This window comes from Suillus fuscotomentosus (assembly GCF_016647785.1).
Source record: "Suillus fuscotomentosus strain FC203 chromosome Unknown F5891scaffold_130, whole genome shotgun sequence".
NCBI lineage: Eukaryota > Fungi > Basidiomycota > Agaricomycetes > Boletales > Suillaceae > Suillus > Suillus fuscotomentosus.
This window is the reverse complement of record NW_024539642.1, coordinates 54,730-77,970: the sequence shown is the minus strand read 5'-3', so window position 1 is coordinate 77,970 and position 23,241 is coordinate 54,730. Positions and strand designations below refer to the sequence as shown.

At 48.2% G+C, this 23,241-nt stretch overlaps 9 protein-coding genes across 9 annotated transcripts; 7 read left to right on the top strand and 2 right to left on the bottom strand.

Annotated features, from left to right (window-relative positions):
• Window positions 1-49: 49 nt before the first annotated feature.
• On the top strand, window positions 50-1,036 carry F5891DRAFT_964456 (uncharacterized protein; the record flags this gene model as incomplete). The annotated part of the gene is made up of 4 exons (XM_041376091.1): window positions 50-280; window positions 339-547; window positions 608-670; window positions 727-1,036. 4 exons carry the CDS (start codon window positions 50-52, stop codon window positions 1,034-1,036), a joined length of 813 nt encoding a protein of 270 aa, XP_041218048.1.
• Window positions 1,037-1,046: 10 nt separating this feature from the next.
• F5891DRAFT_930602 (uncharacterized protein) lies at window positions 1,047-1,256 on the top strand (the record flags this gene model as incomplete). The annotated part of the gene is made up of 1 exon (XM_041373946.1): window positions 1,047-1,256. A coding segment is annotated over one exon (210 nt), but the record flags the coding sequence as incomplete, so codon positions are not given.
• A 420-nt stretch (window positions 1,257-1,676) lies between these two features.
• Window positions 1,677-2,012, bottom strand: F5891DRAFT_986761 (uncharacterized protein; the record flags this gene model as incomplete). The annotated part of the gene is made up of 1 exon (XM_041377811.1): window positions 1,677-2,012. The coding sequence occupies one exon, from the start codon at window positions 2,010-2,012 to the stop codon at window positions 1,677-1,679; it is 336 nt and encodes a 111-aa protein (XP_041218046.1).
• A 1,730-nt stretch (window positions 2,013-3,742) lies between these two features.
• F5891DRAFT_1154059 (uncharacterized protein) lies at window positions 3,743-5,059 on the top strand (the record flags this gene model as incomplete). Its single annotated transcript, XM_041365195.1, has 2 exons — window positions 3,743-4,380; window positions 4,437-5,059. The coding sequence occupies exons 1-2, from the start codon at window positions 3,771-3,773 to the stop codon at window positions 5,057-5,059; spliced, it is 1,233 nt and encodes a 410-aa protein (XP_041218045.1). The 5' UTR covers window positions 3,743-3,770.
• A 2,017-nt stretch (window positions 5,060-7,076) lies between these two features.
• On the top strand, window positions 7,077-7,757 carry F5891DRAFT_1070231 (uncharacterized protein; the record flags this gene model as incomplete). Its single annotated transcript, XM_041363272.1, has 3 exons — window positions 7,077-7,421; window positions 7,471-7,519; window positions 7,686-7,757. Exons 1-3 carry the CDS (start codon window positions 7,276-7,278, stop codon window positions 7,755-7,757), a joined length of 267 nt encoding a protein of 88 aa, XP_041218044.1. The 5' UTR covers window positions 7,077-7,275.
• Window positions 7,758-8,685: 928 nt separating this feature from the next.
• On the top strand, window positions 8,686-9,606 carry F5891DRAFT_1197741 (uncharacterized protein; the record flags this gene model as incomplete). The annotated part of the gene is made up of 3 exons (XM_041368524.1): window positions 8,686-8,781; window positions 8,833-8,866; window positions 8,915-9,606. The coding sequence occupies 3 exons, from the start codon at window positions 8,686-8,688 to the stop codon at window positions 9,604-9,606; spliced, it is 822 nt and encodes a 273-aa protein (XP_041218043.1).
• A 632-nt stretch (window positions 9,607-10,238) lies between these two features.
• F5891DRAFT_964432 (kinase-like domain-containing protein) lies at window positions 10,239-12,599 on the top strand (the record flags this gene model as incomplete). Its single annotated transcript, XM_041376089.1, has 8 exons — window positions 10,239-10,625; window positions 10,673-10,859; window positions 11,030-11,174; window positions 11,262-11,350; window positions 11,398-11,476; window positions 11,615-12,310; window positions 12,380-12,428; window positions 12,462-12,599. 8 exons carry the CDS (start codon window positions 10,239-10,241, stop codon window positions 12,597-12,599), a joined length of 1,770 nt encoding a protein of 589 aa, XP_041218042.1.
• A 6,144-nt stretch (window positions 12,600-18,743) lies between these two features.
• On the bottom strand, window positions 18,744-19,321 carry F5891DRAFT_1197739 (uncharacterized protein; the record flags this gene model as incomplete). The annotated part of the gene is made up of 4 exons (XM_041368523.1): window positions 18,744-18,781; window positions 18,834-18,841; window positions 18,902-19,092; window positions 19,145-19,321. 4 exons carry the CDS (start codon window positions 19,319-19,321, stop codon window positions 18,744-18,746), a joined length of 414 nt encoding a protein of 137 aa, XP_041218041.1.
• An 81-nt stretch (window positions 19,322-19,402) lies between these two features.
• On the top strand, window positions 19,403-22,559 carry F5891DRAFT_964450 (uncharacterized protein; the record flags this gene model as incomplete). Its single annotated transcript, XM_041376090.1, has 5 exons — window positions 19,403-19,912; window positions 19,967-20,257; window positions 20,309-20,620; window positions 20,741-22,157; window positions 22,210-22,559. The coding sequence occupies 5 exons, from the start codon at window positions 19,403-19,405 to the stop codon at window positions 22,557-22,559; spliced, it is 2,880 nt and encodes a 959-aa protein (XP_041218040.1).
• Window positions 22,560-23,241: the final 682 nt, after the last annotated feature.

Sequence of the window (23,241 nt, the reverse complement as noted above, 5' to 3'; positions counted from 1 at the left end):
GCAATACTATTCCAACAGCAACAACGAAGATGTACTAACCACGACTTGGATGTGTCTCATAGCGGTGCGTTTACTACATTATGCTATAGAAAAGCTTCCCTTCCTCACACAGGACCATGCAACAGTGTCATCCGTCCCGGCCATCAGTTTCTTCGTTTCTTTGCTAGCAAAGTCTACCTCATCAGGCGCATGGGATTTCGACGCGTCTTTAAGCGTACTACACAGAACGAAGCGAACGGCTTGGTACTCGCAGGTTGAGGCGAATATTGGGGACTCCCAGGTAAGTACATAGTATATGACATACTCTGCAGGCAGTTCAACGGTTGACGATCCAATAGACATATTCGTTCTATTCTTTGGACGACAACAACTTCGGGAAACTCAAAAATCCCACCATGCTTCCAATTTCGCAGCACCACTATGTCCCTGCACGTACTATACGCGAGATACATCGATCGCGCTCCTTCGGGAAAGGACCAAGGAAAGACGACCAGGCTAAAACCGAGTATGCGCTTGCTTTTGAACAGGACAACATAAAATTATCTTCGTCTACTTAAACGGACCTGGTGTTTACTACTGTCTTACAGGTACTATTTGCGCAAGCGAGAGCATCTCTTGCCACTCTTAATGCGAAGTTACTGAATGTGCAGAAGTTTTTCTTTGGTGACCGGTAAGCAAGACCAGCATGAACACTTTGCCTTTTGCGTTATCTGAGCCCATTATCAGGCCCATGACTCTTAATGTTTACATAGCTTCGCATGTTCTCCTGTTGCTTAATCCGCCTTTCCCGGACCAACTCACGCGAAGCATTCTCATGCCAATACGACCCCTGCGCAACCCTCCCAAAACGATGAAGAGCCGAATGGATGAAGCTGACCTTCGATTTCGACGATGGATATGGTTTAAGTTTGCGCTTGCTTTTGGTGGTGTGGCGTGCTGCATCGCTCAACTCTGTATCAAGGAACCGATGGATTGGCAGACACGGTCAGTGTTTAACTTAGATTGTATATTCTCGACTTTGATCAATGTTCTATAGCTCGGCCATCTTCATATTTGTTTCAAGTACGTGCGCGGGTGGTGTCAGACTCGGAATCAACCAGACCGCAGGAGACACTGTCGATCACGATCGGAACCCATCAAACAATGCGCAGGCCACGTACTATCAGAGTCGCGCTCATTGCCTCGGTCAGACGCGCCAAGTGACTGTCTATCGGCGCTTAATCACGAGGGGCACCATCGACGAGCGTATCATTCAGTTAGAGCATGTCAAGAAATAATTTGACTTAAGCTCGCTACGCTAGTAAAATTTGACCTAAGCTCTCTAATTTTTCAAAACTTGTACATAAATAGCGCAAAGTCACAAAAGTATGCCAGGGATTAGCGCGGGTAATTGTATCAAGAGCTCTACCTATCTTCGAACAGCTTTTGATGAGTTGCACGCGTATGCATTCAAACTAAACGAAAAACATGTACTAGTGACTACAAATTAAATAATACCAACTGGCCCAAGACTTGACAGTGCCGCGTCATAGGCACGATATAGCGAGCAACAAATTACAAGTTCAACATTTGCGTGTATTTGTTTTTGTTTGACTCACGTGACTTTTAGTTTCAACATTCGAACGTTCAACATTGAACACGTCATCCTTCCCTCTTCTACCACATCCTTCCTTCTTCTACGTTGCCCACTGTTCGCAGTTCGTGAGTATGTCGATCCTCGTTCGAGCAACGGCCATACTGATCCAAGTCGTCGGCCACCGTTCGCAGTTCATGAGTATGTCGATCTTCGTTCGAGCGACGGCCATGCTGATCCAAGTCTTTGCCCACCGTTCGTAGTTCGTGAGTGTGCCGATCTTCGTTCGAGCGACGGCCATGCTGATCCAAGTCTTTGCCCACCGTTCGTAGTTCGTGAGTGTGCCGATCTTCGTTCGAGCGACGGCCATGCTGATCCAAGTCTTTGCCCACCGTTCGCAGTTTGTGAGTGTGTCGATCTTCGTTCGAGCGATGGCCATGCTGATCCAAGTCTTTGCCCACCGTTCGTAGTTTGTGAGTGTGTCGATCCTCGTTCGAGCGACGGCCACGCTGATCCAATGCTGCCCAGCGTGCAGATCCCTAAGTTGCGTTCGACCATCGAGCAGCGCCAAGTCAGACTGCTGAGGCCGATTCTAGTCATCATATTGTTTTATAGTAACACCACGCTCATTCCTTACATCTTACACTTCACTGTACTCGTCCTGATACCCAGTTCCAAGTGAAACCTAATTGATCTGAACATTGTGTGATATTAAGCCTCAAAAAACATGTCCAGTGCAGCTAGGATGCTCATAACTTTCAATAGGATGCTACAAAACTATCAATAATTAGCTCTAGGATCGTAAATGTGACTGTCCGTTACTATTCGTGACATGAGTGTGACTCACGAAATAGAGGCCCATCACGAATAGAACCGTAATGGATAGTATCTGTTATGGAACCATGATCAGCGTGAGAAATGTTAGATATGTAAGAAGGTTTGCTGCAGGCGCAGATCAGTTACAATGCATAGAGTTCAACTGTCAGTCCGCCTTCAAGAGTAAATCAAAATCAAATCTACCTCGCACTATATCAAAATGAGATGGCATTAGTATAGATATATATTCATGCATATGTTACATACAAGATGCACATCAAAATGATATTCTTTCATACACATGTTGCACAAATATAATATCATGGGATTCTAATCTAGAGATTAGATATGTCATAATGAGTTTTATTGGTCAGCTCTACCTGGTCATATCTATGTGTGACATTATGTCAATAATATTCAAGGCTGGTATCACACTGCTGTCTGCTTGCAAAACACGCATCAAGCGATGATCTTCTGGCATGTTCTTGTCATATGTTGGATATGTGCATCACTACAACAATAATATCCAAGGCTGGCATCGCACTGCTGTCTGCTTGCAAAACACGCATCAAGGCGATGCTTTTCTGGCATAGTCATATCATATGTTGGATATGTGCTTCACTATGACAATAATATCCAAGGCTGGTATCGCACTGCTGTCTGCTTGCAAAACATGCATCAAGGCGATGATTTTCTGGCATAGTCATATCATATGTTGGATATGTGCTTCACTACGACAATAATATTCAAGGCTGGTATCGCACTGCTGTCTGCTTGCAAAACACGCATCAAGGCGATGCTTTTCTGGCATAGTCATATCATATGTTGGATATGTGCTTCACTATGACAATAATATTCAAGGCTGGTATCACACTGCTGTCTGCTTGCAAAACATGCATCAAGGCGATGATTTTCTGGCATAGTCATATCATATGTTGGATATGTGCATCACTACGACAATAATATCCAAGGCTGGTATCGCACTGCTGTCTGCTTGCAAAACATGCATCAAGGCGATGATTTTCTGGCATAGTCATATCATATGTTGGATATGTGCTTCACTATGACAATAATATCCAAGGCTGGTATCGCACTGCTGTCTACTTGCAAAACACGCATCAAGGCGATGATTTTCTGGCATAGTCATATCATATGTTGGATATGTGCTTCACTACGACAATAATATCCAAGGCTGGTATCACACTGCTGTCTGCTTGCAAAACATGCATCAAGGCGATGCTTTTCTGGCATAGTCTTATCATATGTTAGATATGTGTGACACCATGATAATAATATCTAAGGCTAAAACATGGTGTATAATAATGTTGTTTGATTACCAATTATATCTGGTCATATCAATTTAGGGTCGATTCCCTGATGGATGGTCTGGGTCTGGCAATATGATCGACAGGGGACTATTCAGTGCTCCGGTATCAACTTCATCCAAGACCTCCCACGTTTCATGGTGTTGTTATATGCGTTCCAACGATTCAGTCTTGTCCATTGGGGTCGAAACACGGACTTCAAGCACGATGAGACGAATGATTCTCACAAACTCATGATTGATGGCGTAGATCTCGAGCTTCATACGAGTCACAAAGACAGAGTGGCACACTACGGACTCAAGGGACGCGCCACTAATGTGTTTCCTGTCACTAGCGCAAAACTCTCCAAGGACAACCCAGAGATTGCGAAAGATGGCATGGTGGCTAAAGTCTTTTGGGCGGAGGAGCAACGCGCTAGCGAGCCAGACATTTTGAAGAAGGTCTACGAGATTGCGGAAGAGCAAGATGCCGTGAAGGGCCATGTTCCTCACCTACTATGGCACCACAAATTCAAGGATCCTACGTCCAAAATCAGAGAAGCGCTCGGCGTTTCAGAACCAGCGAAGGGTAGTCGTGTGCTCTACATTCTTGTATTCCGCAAGCTCAAGCCCATTACGGAGCTCAAAGGCACAGAGTTCTTCGACGCGTGGCGGCAATGCATCATGTGTATGTGGCTCATTGTATCTGCCTCTCTCCATTGGTTGAAATGATGTGCTTTGTAGGCCATTATGCTCTCTGGCAAGCAGGAGTCTACCACCGAGATGTCAGCCCTGGTAACATGATGTGGTACCGGAACGGAACCGTCTTCATGGGCGTCTTAAACGATTACGATCTATCCTCGTTGGCGACTGCGCTGGGTCCTCAGGGCAACGAGCGTACGGGGACAATACCGTTCATGGCACTTGATCTTCTCAGCAAAAAGGGCCAACGAGGCGAAGTCAAACATTTGTATCGTCATGATCTCGAGTCGTTCGTGTGGGTTCTCGTCTGGGTCTCCTTGCGTTACAAGGATGGGCGACTATTATCACGGAAATCTCGCCCTTTCGATGAATGGGCAACCGTAGATGCCGAGACTTGTGGTGAGAAGAAGTCATTCTTTCAGACCAACTTTTTGCAGTACGAAGTCTTCGCCGTGGACCAACGTATGTGGGAGTTGGTGATGGATTGTTTACAGTTGCTTAAAGCAGACGCCTATCGTCGAGAAACCATTGAATACAAGAAGCGACGACAGGCAGGAGTCGGTAGGCTGATCATGGCGGAGGAATTAGAATTAGATGACCTCAAATTTCTCGACTTATTTACGCACACGGAGGCCTGGGTTCAGCTCAGCAACAGCGTACAGTGATATTCTCCTCGCTCCAATTACATATGTAATATCACATATTCAGCATTAACGTCATCATTACAAGCTGGACCTCAATCGCTAATTGGCGTCCGACAACATCACTCAGACCAAGACAGGAAGAGATGTGGCGATGGTCCCTAAATTGACGTTCCCATATCCTACGAGCAGCAAGTCGACCTTGTATGTATGTATTGACGAATATACTGAAAGCTGGGACGAGTTTTCTAATCATACCGCGGAATCGAAGAGGGATACAGACTTCATCCAGCGTGGGTCGCTTGAAGGCGTGCACGACACTGTTCACTGATTGCTTGTGGGTGGAATACATTGGTTCCAACTTTGGCTCATGCTTACTCCAGCGATGAGTTAGGGTGGGAATGGACGAATGGTTAGTTGTTTGCGTGCAAGTAAGGTTTGTTGATCTAATTTGCAGAGTCACCCAGACTACGTGAGCAATTCCTTCTGACCTCTGCAATGATTTTGGCGCTCGTCTTCACATAGGCCGGTTTCGATCCGATCTTTTTCCGTGCGTGAACAGGTGCAAATTACCCGTCTGCATTACTTACGTGGTTTGCTTCAGTTCTTCATTCGAATGTGGACAGACTGTGTATGTATGATTTCGTCCAAGGGCGTTGTCTTGTTAGTGAATCCCCCAAGTGGCTCTGTGGGAGTGGTGCTACACCGAATACTGGATGGGAAGCGGATATGAACACGATGGGGAACAATACCCTTGGACACAGGTATGGGCTGGATGATGTTTTCGCACAGATACTGGATAGCTGTCTCTAGTGCCACGCGCCTATAGGCGCGTGGCACTTACGCGCAGGTCTACAACGAACAGCTCCTTCCAGACGGACCACTCCAACCGTTCCGAACGGAACAAGGAAACTACTGGGCCTCTTCTCAGGCTAGGGTGTGACATGGGTGGACCCGGGTGGCACCCGTACCCAATCCGCGGGTGGATGGAACTTCAGAGGCCTACCCGCACCCGTGCGGGTGAGAGTACCACGGGTGCGGGTGGATCCACGGGTGGGTCCGCAGATGGTATGGGTCACCCGCGGGTGACACATTATGAATCGTAGAATACGACATGGGTAGTACTACATAATATCAATCACAGTCGATTTTGCTGATACCAGCCTGCCTGATTCTTTTTCCTTGCCCTTTGTCATTTGAACCTGCACTGACCCTGCTAGTGCAACGACAAAGTCAAGAAGTTAGCATCATTCTCGCCGATACTCAGATCAAATTAATCTTTAGTGAAGCTGGTATTGCAAGTCGTATCATGTCCGCGGCAGGCACGACCGGCCAAAATGAATGAGGCAGTGGACACCAGGTCGCAAAATGAACCGGTTGTTCTTTCAAGACTAGCAGCACGCAAATAGCATGAGTGGAGAAATTTGTATTTCTGAATTGCAAAGAGTGGAGTGCTACTAGAGTCGGTTCAAGTGAGTGATTTATGCGAGAGAACTCACTATCATGAACTACTGTACTATACTGAAGACTGAACCAGATGGAGGTGCGCGCCCGCGGCTGTTTTCGTCGATTGGAGACTGCATTAATGCATCCTTTACATGTTCTCTAATAAAATTTCTGGGTATACATACGCAGAACAAACATCGATTGGACTTCAAAATTTATCACGGCAAATCGGCGAATTGAACCGTAACCTATCGTCCACCATACTTTCGCGCTTGCGCATGCATAGAATTGAACTCGTATGCTGTACAATTGTGTTGGCAATGTATATATGTTGCTTTATCTGTAAGCACTGGAATTCAGGAGTAACCATTTAGTAGACGGATTCAAAGACAGCGGGAGAACTCGCATATCACGAACTATACCCATTAATCGCCCCATCGCCATTGTTTAGCGACGGCGAGTGCAGTTCTAACCATGAACTCGAATGGTGTGATCCCCTGTAGTTTGGCATTCTGCCGGATTCTGCCCACAGAATTCTGCCATCTGCCAGGCAGAACCGGTTTGGCAGAATGGGGGACTTCTGCCCACAGCACTAAACACGCTCCTGCAGGTTCTACCAAAATTTCTGCCATCGAGACAGCCACAACAATTCTGCCTGATCGATCAGAATCATGCTCATGAGTGTATGCACGATATAAAAGCTGGCTGTCGTCCCATAGCGCTCCCCGATATCATTCGAGAATTCCCTCACAAGATTCTTCATCGCCGCCTCGCAGCATCATCTAGCACGGAAAATGCGTTTCTCGTTCCTCGCCGTTGCTATTTCTTTGACAGCGTCTATGATTGTCAGTGCATGTGGCACGCAATATTCAGGTTGCAAAACAGATGCAAATTGCTGCCCGCACTACCAATGCACAAATTCGGCTGTGAGTATGAGCAGGTCGCTGTGCAACCATGATTCAATCACATGACTCACCTGCACGCCTTAGAGAGGACGGCTCTGCGCGTTCAGTGGAAGTTGAGCCGGGGGCCCGAGTGGTACATCGCGACAGTGAGCCATGTTTCTGCTTTCGCTTTGGTATCATGGTTGATGGAGCAATATCTAGTTCAGAGTCAATCAGTGTAGTTGTTTGTGGAGAAATCTTCGTGCTGCTCGAGCAATGTAGATGTTTGAACTTATCTGAAAATGATCGACTGTGTCTAGTCTTTCTCGTGGTCCACTAAGCTCGAGTTTGAGAGGCTGTCGAAACGAGCGATCATTGCCGTTGATGATTGATATCTGGAGGCTGTATGAAGATGGAACATACTGCGCTGATATTTTCTCGAATCTGTTTGTCTGACGTCAGCCTCGAATAGCTCATGGATCTATATCTCTGCGACTCGCCAGAGTCAATCCATCGAGCGCTGCAACGGCTCTTGATCTGGAAAGTCTGCAACTCATCGTCTGCCATCAGGGTTGGGATGTCATCAGAACTCAATCAACACATCTCCAAAAGCTTGTCCCAGTGCAACGATTGGATCTAGGGAGAAGAGAGTTGTGACGGTGATATAAAAGGCGAGTAAGATAGAGTCGCCTTAGGACTAGTAGTGCCAAGGGTGCCTGGTGGGTGTTGGTTTCTTGGGCCTTGCTCAGGGTGCCGCTTGGTACTAAGCCAAGAAGCGATCCGCGTAAGCCTTACCAAGGCCTCGTCAGTGACACGGCCTTTGGTCAGCTTACATCTCAATAAGCGAAGCTAGCCAGAAGTGCAAACTGAGTACGAAGATAAATCTAGTGAAGCTGGTAGTGCAACAACCATGTCACGTCCGCGGCAGGCACAACTGGCAGAAGTCAGGCAGTTCACAGGACGAAATAATTGTTCTTTAAATTGATGCAAATGGCGAAATGGAGTAATTGGATTTCCGGATCGCATTGTCGCAAAGAGTGAAGCTCTGCGAAGACAAATATGAGCGGGAGAAGTTACAACTCACATATCATGTGACTATACATCAAGTCCTTCTATGTGGCTTGCCGAAGCACAAGTAAAATTTCTGCATAACTTAAACTATGGCAAAAAAACGGTTGGCAAGATGATCTAAGTACTAGTACCAACCACTAATTAAGCATGCGCCGGACCGTGGGAATATACAAAAACTTTGGCTACCCTCAGGAATCAGGATCACCGACTTGGTCAAAATACTCATTTTCATAGCCTTACACTTCTAAAATGTCGACCAGCGGGCTGAAGGCGATTGCCCCTGTACCCACTGCGGCAGATTTCTTGGACATCGTCTTGTCCAAGACTCAGCGGAAGACACCTACAGTGAGTCTTTTGAGGATATCATCTAGAGCAATCTAATCATCTAAGACTCAGGCCCGATTTTTGCGTGAACAAAGCTACCCCAAGTGTACGTAGCAACCTTATTAATTGAATCGCATAAGTTTACTTTGAATAGATTATTCGTTTCCCGAGTTTGAAGGAATTAAGGTCGATCAGACTGCCATGACATCCCAAGAGCGTGCCTTAGCGCGCAAAAGGGTGCAAGCCTACTACGATTTTGATCCGCAGACCAAGGCGACACAGGTGGCCTCGCATGCTTGGAAGTATTTACCTGTTCCAAACAAGGAAAATACTGCTGTGCCAAATGATCATACCGTCATCCCTCACTACCGCACATTTATTGTGCATGTGAAACTTCTGGAGCATGCATACAACCACTCCTACTCATTCCAGCTCCACCACAAAGGGATAGCTCATTCGACACAGCTTGTAGGTACCGTCGCAGTCTTTGCGCGGCCGGACCATTCTCCTTGTAAAGCGTGTGCCGCGCGTAGTGAGGTGAGATCCGTAGTTCGCGGAATGATTCCCATCCCTCCCGAATTGACCGAGAGTATCATCAAATTAAACGGAGGCACAGAATCAGGGACTTCGTCCGACCAGACCCTCGCTCACATCAAATGGGGGTTTCTTGGAAGGCTTGTTGATGCTACTGGCTTAGAGCTTGCCGGGGCTGAGGGAGGGTTGCAGGCGACCCAGGTACCACAGCACTGTACCACTTCTCACAGAGTCACTCCCGTAGAAATTTTTCTGGTGTCGGCTGCTGTTGCTGAGCACGTAGAGGACAAAGATCTTCCTGTCTACGTGTGACTGGCCGCACCATGGCGACATCCTAAATGTAAACGTATCGTTCTTCATTTTGGTAATAAGATTTTTGGTAGGGCGGGTGGTTAGCGACTCACAAGGATTAGTGCACTGATGCAGCGCGCCATGAAATACTTGATTACCACAACGTCAAAGTATTTTATCCCTGTACAATATCTAGTGATACATGTCACATGACCCCATTTTCTTTGGATGGGCTGCGTCAAGGACGAGGCGAACGGAAGATGGAGCTGGTGTCCATGAATGTCGGCGGAGGAAGCGGAGGAGATGCCAGTCTGGGATGAACAGAAGGCTTGAACATCAGAACTATCCCGACTGACAGCACTCCCCTTGATATATTACTCATCTGTTCGTGATCCAAGCAAATGTTACTGAAGCGGGTGAGAGCGGAGAGGGTTGGCTGTTTGCTGTCAAGTGTGTCATGTCGCTACTGTGTGAATTCGGAGGTCGCACCGCGAGATTACGTGGTATTGAATGTACTTATCTGTCACAGCCATAAGTATCTGAGGATTGGCTATATAGTAGATGACATAATTAAGGTTTCGTTGCCAGCTGCGAGCAACTTACTCATAAGTATCTCGGTTGGAAACGAATCGCTCAACAGACAGTACTCTTGGATGGTACAAGTGACCCCACCAACTTTCCCGCCGACCCTCGTCGATCTCAGCAGAAATGCATCTGTCATATCATCATCCTCCGAAACTGACATCCCATCTGAATCACAAAAGTCTTCCCGCCCACGACCAGCACGCACTTTCTCTTCCCCGCGTTCCCAAAGCCCACAGCCCAGAATTGCTACTCCCTCCAAACCACCAACTTATCTCACTCGTGAACTCGGAGTATCCAGCCGTCAAGAACTCCCACAACCCCAACAGCAGACCAAGGAGAGGAGCAAGAGCAGGAAGAGATCACGAGAGGCAAGTAGGGCGAGGAGTGCAAATGGTAGACTGGGGGCCCAAGAATTTACTTTTGGAGACACCCTTGGAGAAGGATCTTACTCGACAGTGTGTCCATCACTTATTACCCGCACCCCCTACTCATGTCACCTCAGGTAATGCGTGCACGATATATCCGAACTGGTCAGGAATACGCTATCAAGATCCTTGACAAGAATCATCTCATTCGAAAGGACAAGATGCTCGTTGCCCTCGCAGAGAAAAATGTTCTCGTCAAACTGGGTGCCGGTCACCCAGGTATCATACACCTACACTGGACCTTTCAGGACGAGTGGAGCCTATGTCAGTACCACCTTCTTCTCTGTGCGTGTGCATCCGATCCCGGTTATTGGCCGGCTATTCCTCTTTGGCAGATAGTGCTTCACACTGCCACGCCTGCTTTAGTGATCGGGTGCATGGAACACGCTTTTATCCGCTTTTATCATGAACCCCCTTCGTTAATGTCCTACCAGTCTTCGTCCTTGACTTGGCGTCCAATGGGGAGATGCAATCTCGCATATCACGCCTCGGCTCCCTAAGCCTCACCTCTTCCAGATATTACGCAGCACAGATCGTCGACGCACTGGAGTATATGCACGGGAAAGACGTCATTCATAGGTGCGTTACTCCATCACCTTTCCCGGAGGTTCTCTCCACCTCACCTGGAAAAGGGTACATGTACTCAATTGCTGACGTCACTTTCAGAGACCTCAAACCCGAAAACCTCCTTCTAGATGACCAGTTTCGAATAAAGATTACTGATTTTGGTACCGGAAAGATATTAGAGAACGGAGGTTAGCTAATGTCTTTCGTGTATACGCGTTTCTCACAAGTCCCGAAGCGGACAGAGCCAAAACATTTGTGGGCACCGCGCAATACGTCGCGCCAGAGTTGCTAGAGAGCAACGAGACAAGTAAGAGGTGCGCTTATCCTTCAAAACACATACATATATCGAGTGTCATTACATTTATATTTTCCCTTTCTTCGTTTTTGGCATCGGGAACCCTTGTGTCCGATGTTTCAAACACAACTCATCAATTTACTGATATCTCTTACAGCTCGGATCTCTGGGCATTTGGCTGTATAATATATCAAATGATCTCTGGCCGATTCGCATTCCAAGGCCTCAGCGAATACCTCACCTGGCAAAAGATCAAGTCTCTCGACTACACCTTCCCAGACGGGTTCGACGAAGACGCCAAGGACCTCATACGGCGTCTCTTTGTACACGATCCGACACAACGGCTCGGCGCCGGCGGTCCAGACTCTGCTCACTCATACGCGGCACTTCGAGCACATCCATTTTTCGCGTCTGTATCGTGGGAGACGCTGTGGACCGACCCTGCACCTCTTTTGGAGGCGGGGCTGGTGAAGAAGGAGGTACCTGCGGCAGATGAGGTGGAGGGGGAAAAGTGGAATGATTTAGGAGAGATGTGGGATCGATTAGTGGGTGGTCATGCTGATGTGGGTAGCAGTGGGGATGGTGAGGTAAGTGGGGATGGCGTGGGATGGGCAGAGGACAGTGAGGGGACGATGTTGCATTCATTCAAGACAAGGTATGCGGAAGAGGGCCCGATGGGAGAGAATCCGGATTATCTTGTATGGCAATCAAGGACGAGTGAGGGGAGGATGATGCCGGGGCTGGAAGAAGATCTGGAAGAGACGCAGACGGTCGTTGACGAGCACGAGCACAACACTGCATTACCGGAAATACAGACCTTTCCACCACCAACGCAGGATGGAGCGGAACCTTTGTCACCATCAGAAGTCTCTCCTCTCCCTGCTGAGATCATTCCCCCAATTATATCTGTCCACGTCCGCAGAGTGAACGGAACCGGTTCAGGCTCTAGCTCTTCTGACGGGAGCCCCATCGTTGATAGGGTGGCAGCAGATCTCGACATCAAGATGAGGATTGGCTCAGCTACTGAGGCAAAGCTGGATCCAAGCCTATCGCGCGGACGGAATCGTGCGCAGACTCCGGTACAGGGTAACGGGCCATGTTCGAATGCAGATTGGTGCGTCGTTGATGTACTCAAGTTATAGACACTCCTAATTAGCCATTTCTTTTCTGACCCTTTGCCCTCATAGGTCAAGCCTTCTCTTACTGTCCGAATGCGTCCTATTCCATACGCGCGTCGAGGCTCGGTCGCCGAAGCGCCGTGGTAGTAAACTACGTCTTCCGATTAGCGCGAGCCTCACGAAGACGAAGACGCGGCAGCTGGTGCTTACAAATATGCGGCTGCTATGCGTGAAACAGAAGGGGGGTGGTCAAGTGAGCTTGAAGAGTGAGGTTGGGTTGGGCGCCGGAGATAAGTGCAAGGAACGCGAGAAGCCGAGGGAAGGAAAGGAGAAAGAGCGGGATGCAGGTAAGGACTGCAGAAATGTGATCGAGAGTGCAGAGCCGAAAGGCGAGCGAGAGTTTGTAATTTTGACTGTCAGTCCTTTCACTCCTGTTTTACGTGGTTCACCCTGTTGATGCTCTACATGCCACGCAGTCTAATAGATCACAGACATACGCTGCAGAGACGAGCGCTATGTCTGCGATGTGGGTGGAGAAGATCAACGAGGCTCTCGTTCGGGGAAATGCGCATCTCCAGACACGGACTCAGGCATGGAGACCGGAATCAAGATGATATCCAAATGTAATGCACCGCATCTGTGAGCTTGACGACTCGGGGTTGTTATACTTTCCTTCTTGACCTCAGGGGACAAATTCACGCGCGACTCGGGGTAACGATTTATGTAGTAATTGGTATTGGTATTGGTATTGGTATGCGCGTGCGCGCATCTACAATTTGTATTACTTACTCGGATTTGGGATTGAGTTATCGGTATTTTTGTGCAGCAGTTACTAGGGGAGCTTAGAGTCAGAGTTACATCCCAGTGAAAATCGGAAGATGCCCTCGCGCCGAGTCGCACGCGGGAGATCGACGGACATTGAAAATCGATAGAATCAGAAAATGGGCTACACGCCGGTACTAGTATACCCGTTCGCGCCAGCTCCTCTAGCGAGGACTGTCCTATCCCAGTGCCGGGCTAATGTAACGTGCCGCAGGAGTGTTGAAAAAAAAAATCAAAAATCATCAGCGCGGTCGCTGGCAGCGAGCGAGAGATACGACTCACTACTTGCGAGGGATGATATCCCCACGCTCCTTCGCGTGGTTGATTGCGCAAAGCAAAGCTGTGTGGCCCGCAGTGGTCTCTGGATGTACAGCGAGGAATGCAGGCTCATGTCCATTGAATCTATTACACGGAATGGTGATGGACTCCAGCGCAATCATTCATTGCAAAAAAATTCTCATTCTTCCCGCGGTGCCACTCAGGTGGCCAATCTCAAAGTGGAAGTAGCAAGCCATGCTCGGGGTCACCACCTGTCCAGTGCTTCACAATTTGTTTCCAAGAGGCAGCTCTGGGGATGTGGCTCTCATCAGAGTGTCGTTTCGGAACATCAGGTACGACGAGTCCCTTCTCGGGTAGTAGCGAGCGCAAATCAACTTGAATGATGGCGCCATTTGTAATTTGAGTCAGTGCAGAGGGCTCTGGGAGAATAGAGGAGAGAATAGCAGGGCATGGTTGAGACTCGGAGCTGGGTGGCTGGGTCGATGATACAGTCAGTAGCATGCAGCCGTAGCAATCCGAGAGAAAGGTGTATTGAGTGGCTGCGCCGCACATATGATGACTGCAGTAGATTCGTGCCTGCATCTTCAGCGGGATAGTCTTCGACAGAAGAGCTATAACGGTTTTGGTGGAGAATCATAGGGGGATGGTGTGGAGATCTGTTGAGGTGAGATGACCATGAGATGAACTTGGCTTTGGCTCAAGTGCAAGATGACGAAAAATAGTGCATACTACCTGAGCTGGTAGCGAGGTATCTATTTCCTCTAAGTGGAATATTCAGTCGCGAATTCGCGCAGCTATTGTGTTGTCCGTGGTGCAGACGTAGTGTCAACTCTCAATATCACACCAAGTGTTGTGATTTAGGAAGATGACAATACTTGGCGATATTGTCCTCATGTGGCAACAATGAGCCGTCCCATGCAAATGTGCGTGCAATCGCATTCGTAAGTCTTGCATTCCCTGGGCATAACGTTAAGCAGGAGATTGGTGATTCTGCAGGAGAAGTCCTAGTGGTAGTAAGTCACTTCTACCCTGTCCTCCTGTTCTAGCGTCCAAATTTCGTTATCCCCACTGACAATGTTTACATGTGTTATGTACATGGTTCTAGGCCCGGGCCGGCGGGCCCCCACACTGGCCCTCGCAGCCTGCCCCTCACACTCAAGGCAGTAGCTGAGAAAGAACCTGGTTTTGACTAGGCTCGTGACCAGCCTGGTGTATACTAAGGTAGGCGTCATGCAGATTCTACAAACATCACATGATGTGACATGAGTGCGACGTGTCAATGCTAACTACGCCGAGCGGATGCCGAAGAGGATAAGTAAAGTAAGGTAGATGTCGAGCGAATGGTGAGGAGGATAAGTAAGTAGGTAGTACTGTAGAGTGTGCATATACAAATGCAGACATTAGAACACTTTATGTGAGATATATACCAATGAAAATATGCTAAAAAACTTAAATGGAGACTTGATCAAACTCTCGCATGATGGACTCTGGAAGAACGCGATGGCCACGGTACTTTGGACTTGCGAGAAAGGCTTGCTAACAATACTCAAAGCTGCACCATTGGATGCTTTGCTCAATGCACTGCAGACATCATCTGCAACATGACCCTATTGTTGACGATCGATGATGTAACATAGGCGCATGCTACCATCTCCGGAGGATTAACCTCCGGAGCTTCTTTACTTTACCTTTTCCAGTCGTTATCATCCTTTACCTTTTCTAGTTCTTATCATCTCTTGGCACCTTCTGCACCATATGTCGTCCTCGCCGGTACTGATGTCACTGGCAGCTTCCTTCGCTTAGGTTCCCTACTTATATGTTCTTGTCCCCATAGTTTCACCTCAGCATCATTTATCACGTCCTGCTGAGGTATGCCTTCTTGCTCACTAGTACTTGACCCTTGCTGACGTACCCTAGACTTGTCCTAGGTAGATTCAATGTCAGCGTCGTTTATCACGTCCCGCTGAGACTTGTCCTAGCTTCGTACAGGTTATGAGCCCTGAGCTCTAGCAAAGCTCAGACACCCACGAAGTTGATGACTCTCGCATTAATGTATAACGTTCCCGCTGCAGGTCTGCACCAAACTCATCGAACTTCTCCCCAGTACCTCATCGTCATGGGGAAGTACGACTTCATCATCGAACTAACCGGTGTAGGGATTCATTTCTGGCTGGGCTTGTAGAGACTGTTTTTACCTTACCTTATGTTGGCACTTTTGTAGCTTACATAATCAATGAATCTTTTCACCAGTTACCAGTATGGGTCTGAGGGCTGACCAAGTTTCTATGATATTTCCTCTCCTCTGAGCCTTAAGCCTAGTCCAGAAACCCTTTAGGGTCGAATAGCAGCTAGGTTCTGCAAGACCCAACATTGTTCAGACTCACCATCTGAATTGTTGTACCTTCACCGGCGCAGATGATTATCCTTCCTGGTGTCGTGCAGTGACCCTCGCTCTTCAAGGGGATGGACTATGGAACCACTGTAGTTCTGGTACCGACCCTAACAATTACGCAGAATTCGCCTCAGTCATACCCTCTCCGGCAGTCGCTGGGTCTCCTACTGCCACCGAAAAACAGAACATTATTGACTGGATCAAGGAGGACGCACAGGCAAAAGGTATTGTCTGTAGGAAACTCTCAGCCGTTGTTCAAGGTCTCCTCAACGAGTCCTGGACCGCGAGAGAACAGTGGAATACCTTAGCAACTCATTTTGGACGTCTAGACATCACGTCTCAATTTGAACTTCGCGCACAGCTGTTTGCTGAAAAACTCAAGGACCCAGACGATACACCACGTTATATTAGTGCGTTTGAGAATGCTAGGCGCTGCTTCGCAGAGATGGGTGTTATAGTCACCGAGGACGAGCTGGTGTTCCTTCTACTCCACGGCCTTCCACACACTCCTGACTGGCTCATATTCAAGCGTATGACTATGAATTTGTACAGCACTCCCTTGACAATGTCTTCCACCTCCTCTGCCTCCGCTACCGCATCCACTACCACCACCACCACCACCACTAAGATGACCTTTTTGGCTGTAGTCACATCCTTATCCGAGGAGGCTAACCGTCTGCGAGGAGAACAGAAGCTTGCTGGACCTGGTTCGGAGTACATGAATGCCACGTCATTCAGGAACTTCGACAGTAGGAAGACTAACCCCAAGACCGGGATCCGCATTCATAGGTCTAATCCCAAGGGGGTGAGTTGCAACAACCCGCTGTGCACTGGGCAGCCACGCTCCTTCACACACGATCGGGAGCACTGTTTTCAGTCGGGAGGAGGAATGGAGGGCCAGGGAGGCAACAGGAATCGTGAGAGGAAGCTGAGTACCAAGAAACCCGAGGTCTCCGCTGTGACCAGTGAAAGCAATGCCTCTTCGTCTAACCCAGCACCAGCAGCACCACCTTCGTACTCCAGCAGCACTGCTGCTGCTGTCCGTGACCTATTGTGTGCTATACTGGAGGAAATCCCATTCGACGATCCCGAATCTTACCCAAGCTTCGATGATGTCGCCTGCATATCCAGTCAGATGCTATCTACCATCTTGGACTCCGGCACTACGTCAAATCTCATCATTGATCGCTCTTACTTCTGGACTTATTCGGAAAACTCCACTGTTACCGTTAAGACCGCTAATCATGGCAAACTCGCAACGTCAGGGCGCGGTAACTGCGTCGCAGAATTGACGCTTGGAGGAAGAACTTTCCATATCACGTTCACGGACTGCCTGCACGCACCTGGGGCAATGATTAATTTGCTCTCAGTCGGACATATGCTGAAAAGGAAGTGGTCCTGTGCCTTTGAACACTCCCCAGCTCGCTGTCAGCTCAAGTATCATGGTGAGCTCTTGGGAGAACTTCCGATGGTCGGGAATCTGTTCTTTATTGACCTCAAGTTCATTCGCCCAGATGAGTCCCCTCCTGCATTTCACACTCGAGAACTCTCAGCATTCGCTCGCTCACCGCTGTCCCTGGACTTATGGCACACTCAGATGGGTCACCCAGGAGGAGATGCTGTCAAGCGTCTCAAGCACACAGGTACTGGAGTAATGTTCGAAACGTCGGCTCCCCTTCAATGGTGCGAGCCTTGTATCATGGCAAAGCACCCTCGTAAGCCCTATCCACCTTCCTTGGAGCAGCGCACCAGTCACATGCTGGACCTGGTGCACTCTGACTTATGCGGTCCTTTCCCCATCGCTACACCTCACGGCAAACTGCATTTCGTAATCTTCCTCGATGACCATACCAACCTGCTTAATCTTCAGCTTCTTGCAACGAAGGATCAGGCGCTGGAGGCTTGGAGGATCGTTAAGGCACACTGGGAGAATCATTCGGGTCGTACTGTGCAAATCTTCCGCTCAGACAATGGAGGTGAGTTCCTTAGTAAGGCCTTCGTGAAGGACTCCGGGATTGAGCGACAGCTCTCCGCACCCTACGCTCATCAACAGAACGGAAAGGCAGAGCGTGCAATTCGCACAATCGAGGGTCGCCTTTTTGCGATGTTGGAAACGGCGGGCCTCTCTGCGAACCTTTGGGGAGAGGCAGCACTCACGGCGTGCTACTTGTGGAACAGAAGCGCTTCGAGCACCCTACCTTCGGACGTCACTCCTTATGAGATGGTGAATGGCCGAAAGCCTGATCTTTCTTACCTCCGGCATCTGCAAACTAGAAATTTCTTCACAGATATGGTAATTTTCGACAGTTTCCCACAGCCACCCAAAGTGGCGACAGAGCTCACAGAACGTACAGCCCCAGACGCCAAAGTGGTCACAGAGCTCACAACCGGGTCAGACTGTTCAAAATAAATTCAATGGTTTCCAGCTCAACGGCCTCAATCTTTTTAAAGTGTTGAAGTCTACTAGTAGTACTAGTACTTAGTACTTAGTACTTAGTAGTAGCAGGCTCGGAACTTCCTTTTAATTGCTAGCTTGAATTTGCACATTGTCCCCAATTACGATACAAACATTATATTCAACGAAATACCAATATATAGTAGTAGTACTGTACATACTAGTACTACTAATGCGCGCGCCGAACTTGAACACAAAAGAATAAGAATAGCTCGAGTCATCAGTCTAAAATTACTGATACACGACGGTTGGATTGTTCTGTGATAAGACATGAAGTTTGCAGTGGCGAATGTGAACAGATATGACTTACCTTGCAAACTGCATGGCGCAAGTGAACGGTGAGAAAGACCGTATTTTTGAAAAGTAATTCGCATATACCCTAATCCTATATCTGCTTTGTCGAGCTTTTTCTTCGAAACGTCGGACTGGTGCTTAGAAAGATTCGCCATGATTTCGCGTTCTCGCACTACACAATCCGCTAGCACCTTCTCCGCCCTAAATACATCCCGCCTCGCCCTCGCTAGGTCCATGACGAGGTTGGCTTCAAGTTCATCAGTGTCGTTGATTGACTGTAAGTACCATGTTACTTAGAGCGAATGCGATACAATATGATTGACTTACCATTGACCTGATACCATCGGCTATATCGTACAGGTCAGAAATACCGCTGGAATCGTGACGACACGAGTGACAACTTGGACATTGCTGAACAGAGTGTGTGCGCGTACAAGGCATCAGGCGCGAAGATGATGATGGGATATCATTGCTGAGATTAAGACTGATTGGTGGGGCTGACATTTCAGAGAAACAAAGAGTAAGTTGTTGATTATGAATTGGGCTTCTCACGACTCACGAGTGTCGGACTTTGCGAGGACCATCATGTCCAATTTCCAGTGTCCTTCATGCGGTAAAGCCAGTTTCAGAGATCAGGTTGCTGTTGCTCGTCACATGAGCCAGCCTCGCTCAGGATGTAGCACCTGGCTACAGGATTTAATACGTCTGCGGGACCTATCTGACGATTCTATGAATACAGATGACTTGGACGGACCGAATATTCCCGGTGGTGGGCCTCAGGCTGAGGTTGAGTTCACATTCGGAGATAGAGACGAGTCATTTGAAGGTAGCGGTGAGAGTGGTGGCCAGGCCTCTGAGGAGGGATTACTTCCGAATGGTGCCTCAGATTTCGTCGACCAATATCCCGAATCTTCTCGGACGTATGGCATGGGGTACACCTTCCTCGACTTATTCAATTCTGATGAGAATAGTGTGTACCGTGCCAAGAATCCCTATTACCCATTCAGTGGCTGGAAGGATTGGGAGATTGCATCGTGGTTACTGCGCTCAGGATTGAGCATGGGGAAGATAGACAGTTTTTTATCACTCGACATAGTAAGCAAATTGTTTCATTTTCATTACAATTCCGATGATAAGTCTTTTGTCAAGATTAAGGGTCTTCCAATATCTTTTTCCTCGGCCAAGGAACTGCGAGGCAGAGCAGAAATGTTGCCCAGTGGTCCACGCTGGATGTCCCAAGTGCTCTCTACGAGTCATCCCACCAAATCACCCGTCGTTTTGTACTGGCGTGATCCCTTGGACTGTATTTCAGCCATTCTGAATCATCCCTTTTTTCACGATCGGTTAGACTTCACGCCTCGCAGGGTCTATACTACTGCACAACGCTTGTGTCGTGTATATTCAGAATGGATGACAGGCGATGACGCATGGAATATGCAGGTATATATTCATGTTTTGCACCAGTCGCTGAACTTAATGGTTTCTCAACAGTCTGCCCTACCCAAAGGCGCAACACTCCTTGGAACCATTCTATCATCCGACAAAACGAATATATCCACGATGACGGGTGACAGAGTTGCACACCCGCTTCTCGTCAGCCTTGCGAATATCAACATGTCCACACGACTCAAGACATCGTCCAACTCCTTTGTACTCACCGCCTTGCTCCCCGTACCTAAATTTATACATAAGAATAAACGCATGCGAGGTGTACTCGAGGATCGCTTAATTCATGAATGTTTAGATATCGTCCTGCGTCCACTCAAGCAGGCTGCACGTGAAGGAGTCATGTTATCAGACCCTGTTGGACATAGCCGCTATTGTTTTACCCCCCTGGCAAGCTATATTGTCGACACTCCAGAGGCTATGATGCTAGCTACTGTCGGTGGGAAAACATCTCCGGTCACCATGGCCATGTTCAAGCAGTTCGGAGACCCTTTCCGTCACGAACCTCGCACGAAATCAACCACACTTGCACAGCTGGCTGTCGTTCAAACAAGGGCAGATCCCAACGATATTGAAGCCTTCTTTCGCGAAGCGCAGAAATTTCGCCTGAACGGTGTCTCTAAACCTTTCTGGCAGGACTGGACCCTTGGTGAACCGTCTCATTTCCTCACTCCAGAATTTCTGCATCTCATTCACCGAGAATTCTACGATCACGACGTCAAGTGGATGATTTGTGCGGTCGGGGATATGGAAATTGATTTCCGGTTTTCTGTGTTGCAGCCCGTCACTGGCTTTCGTCATTTTTATGGTGGTATCTCCAAGCTAAAACAGGTTACAGGTCGAACTCAACGTGACATTCAGCGTTCGATCGTTGCAGTCAGTGCGGACGCAGCACCTAGTGCTGTGATCACTGCTGTCCGAGCATTGATGGAATTTCGGTATCTCATCCAGTCACCACGTATTGATGAAGACGACATCAAGCGCATTTCTGGAGCCCTCGATGAATTTCACGCCAATAAACACGCTATCACAGCTGGAGGATTTCGTCGAGGCAACAAGAACAAAGTTATCGATAACTGGTACATTCCAAAATTGGAGCTCATGCAGAGTATAGTTCCCAGCATCCGCAACACTGGTGTCGCCATGCAATGGACTGCAGACACAACAGAGCATGCACACATTACAGAGATTAAAGACCCCGCGCGATCAAGCAACAACAACAACTATGATCCTCAAATTTGTCGACATCTCGACCGGGTTGATAAGTGCCGTCGCTTTGACCTTGCAATGAGTCTCGTGGATGGTATGGCAAGCTCGAGGCTACAGGATGACAATATTGGTGATGATGTTGACTTTGATGCGGATGATGATGATGACCTCCCCACGGAATTTACGGCCACTATAAAATGTCCTGGACATTCGCGCCCAATCACCAATTACTTTGCGATTGCGAAGATCCTCCAGCATAAGGAGGTTGGGACTGTCCCTCTGCCATTGCGCACATTCGTCATCGGACGCACGGCCTATCATCTCACATATTCCCCATCCATCAGATCCATCTCCATCAACGATGCTGCTATCAAATTCGGCCTTCCTGACTTACGGCTGGCCATTGCTGATTTTCTTCGTCGCGAAGCTACCCACGGACAGAATTATGTCCACACAATTGGGGGAGCCAGGAGGGCTGGACCTACTGCTTCCCTGCCATTTGATAAAATTCAAATCTGGTTCAAACTTCGCCTACAGGACACAGAGTTTCACGACAGTAGCATCATACGGCCCGCGCAGACCCTGAATTGTGTGCCGCCTTCTGATGTCTGGAACTCTGGTAGGTACGACTCAGCTATTGTGAACAACGAGTCAGGGTGCCTTTGGCCTGCTCATGGTCTTCGTGGTATGTTACAACCTTCTATCATGCTGAATACATTCTCACTGTTATCTTTCAGGTCACACAATTGGTCAAATTAGACTTATCATGCGTCCAGTTGGAAGAATCAACACGGATTGGTCATGGGAGGACCGTTTCCTTGTCTATATGTACCGGTTTGATGGTACAACAAGCGCTCGTGATCCTGCCACACAGTTGCACTCGATCAGAAGGGCGAAACGTTCCAACGGTACATTAGTGGGCGATATTATACCACTGACGCAGATCAAGGCTCCTGTTAATCTCATTCCTCGCTTTGGAGCCAGTGCAGACAGCCGTTTTACCTCACAGAACAGCATGGAGCACGCGTCAGAGTTTTGGGTAAATAAATTTTGGGACAAGAACACATTCTTTCCGCTCTCTATGTAGCTTCCTGCCTGTATTTTTAACTTTTGTGCTATTGGTTGTCAACGAGCTTCTTTCTGATATATTCTTAGTTCAACGAGCATTGATGGATGTAGTGACGCCGTGCGATAAGGGCATCTTGTTGCTCCCACCGTTGTCATATTATAGCTTAGAGTATACCGAACAAATGCCACCTCAGTTCTTTTTCAGGACGGGCGGCTACGGAATAAAGTTGTCGTCATTGGTCTCGCTCCCTGCCGCTGTTTCAGGCGATGCCCTTACAATGAACAAGTACACGGCCGAGGAACTAAATCGTCTAGTTACGCAGGAAGATGAACCCTCTAATTCGCAATCGCTAGGACACATGCTCTCTCATATCTTTCAGCCTTTCAGCATACCTCTACCGGATCTATCTACGCTCCAGATCCCACTCAAAAACATCCTTTATCACAACGAACGTACCAAAGCAAAATTCAGCAAAAATTCACCAGATGACCTGGTGCCATTGTACGATACTGATGCGCAGCTATGGAACTGGGACCTTCCAACTCTTGCTCCCACAAACGAATCTGAATCAACAACTCACTCTCAACCACCTGAAAGCTTAGATTCGGAGGGCAATGCAGGGACCGGCGAAACCGCAAAAGCAACTCACGAAGAAATTTTCTCATCATTCTTCAACGCTTTGGCTATCTGCTTAGCGAAG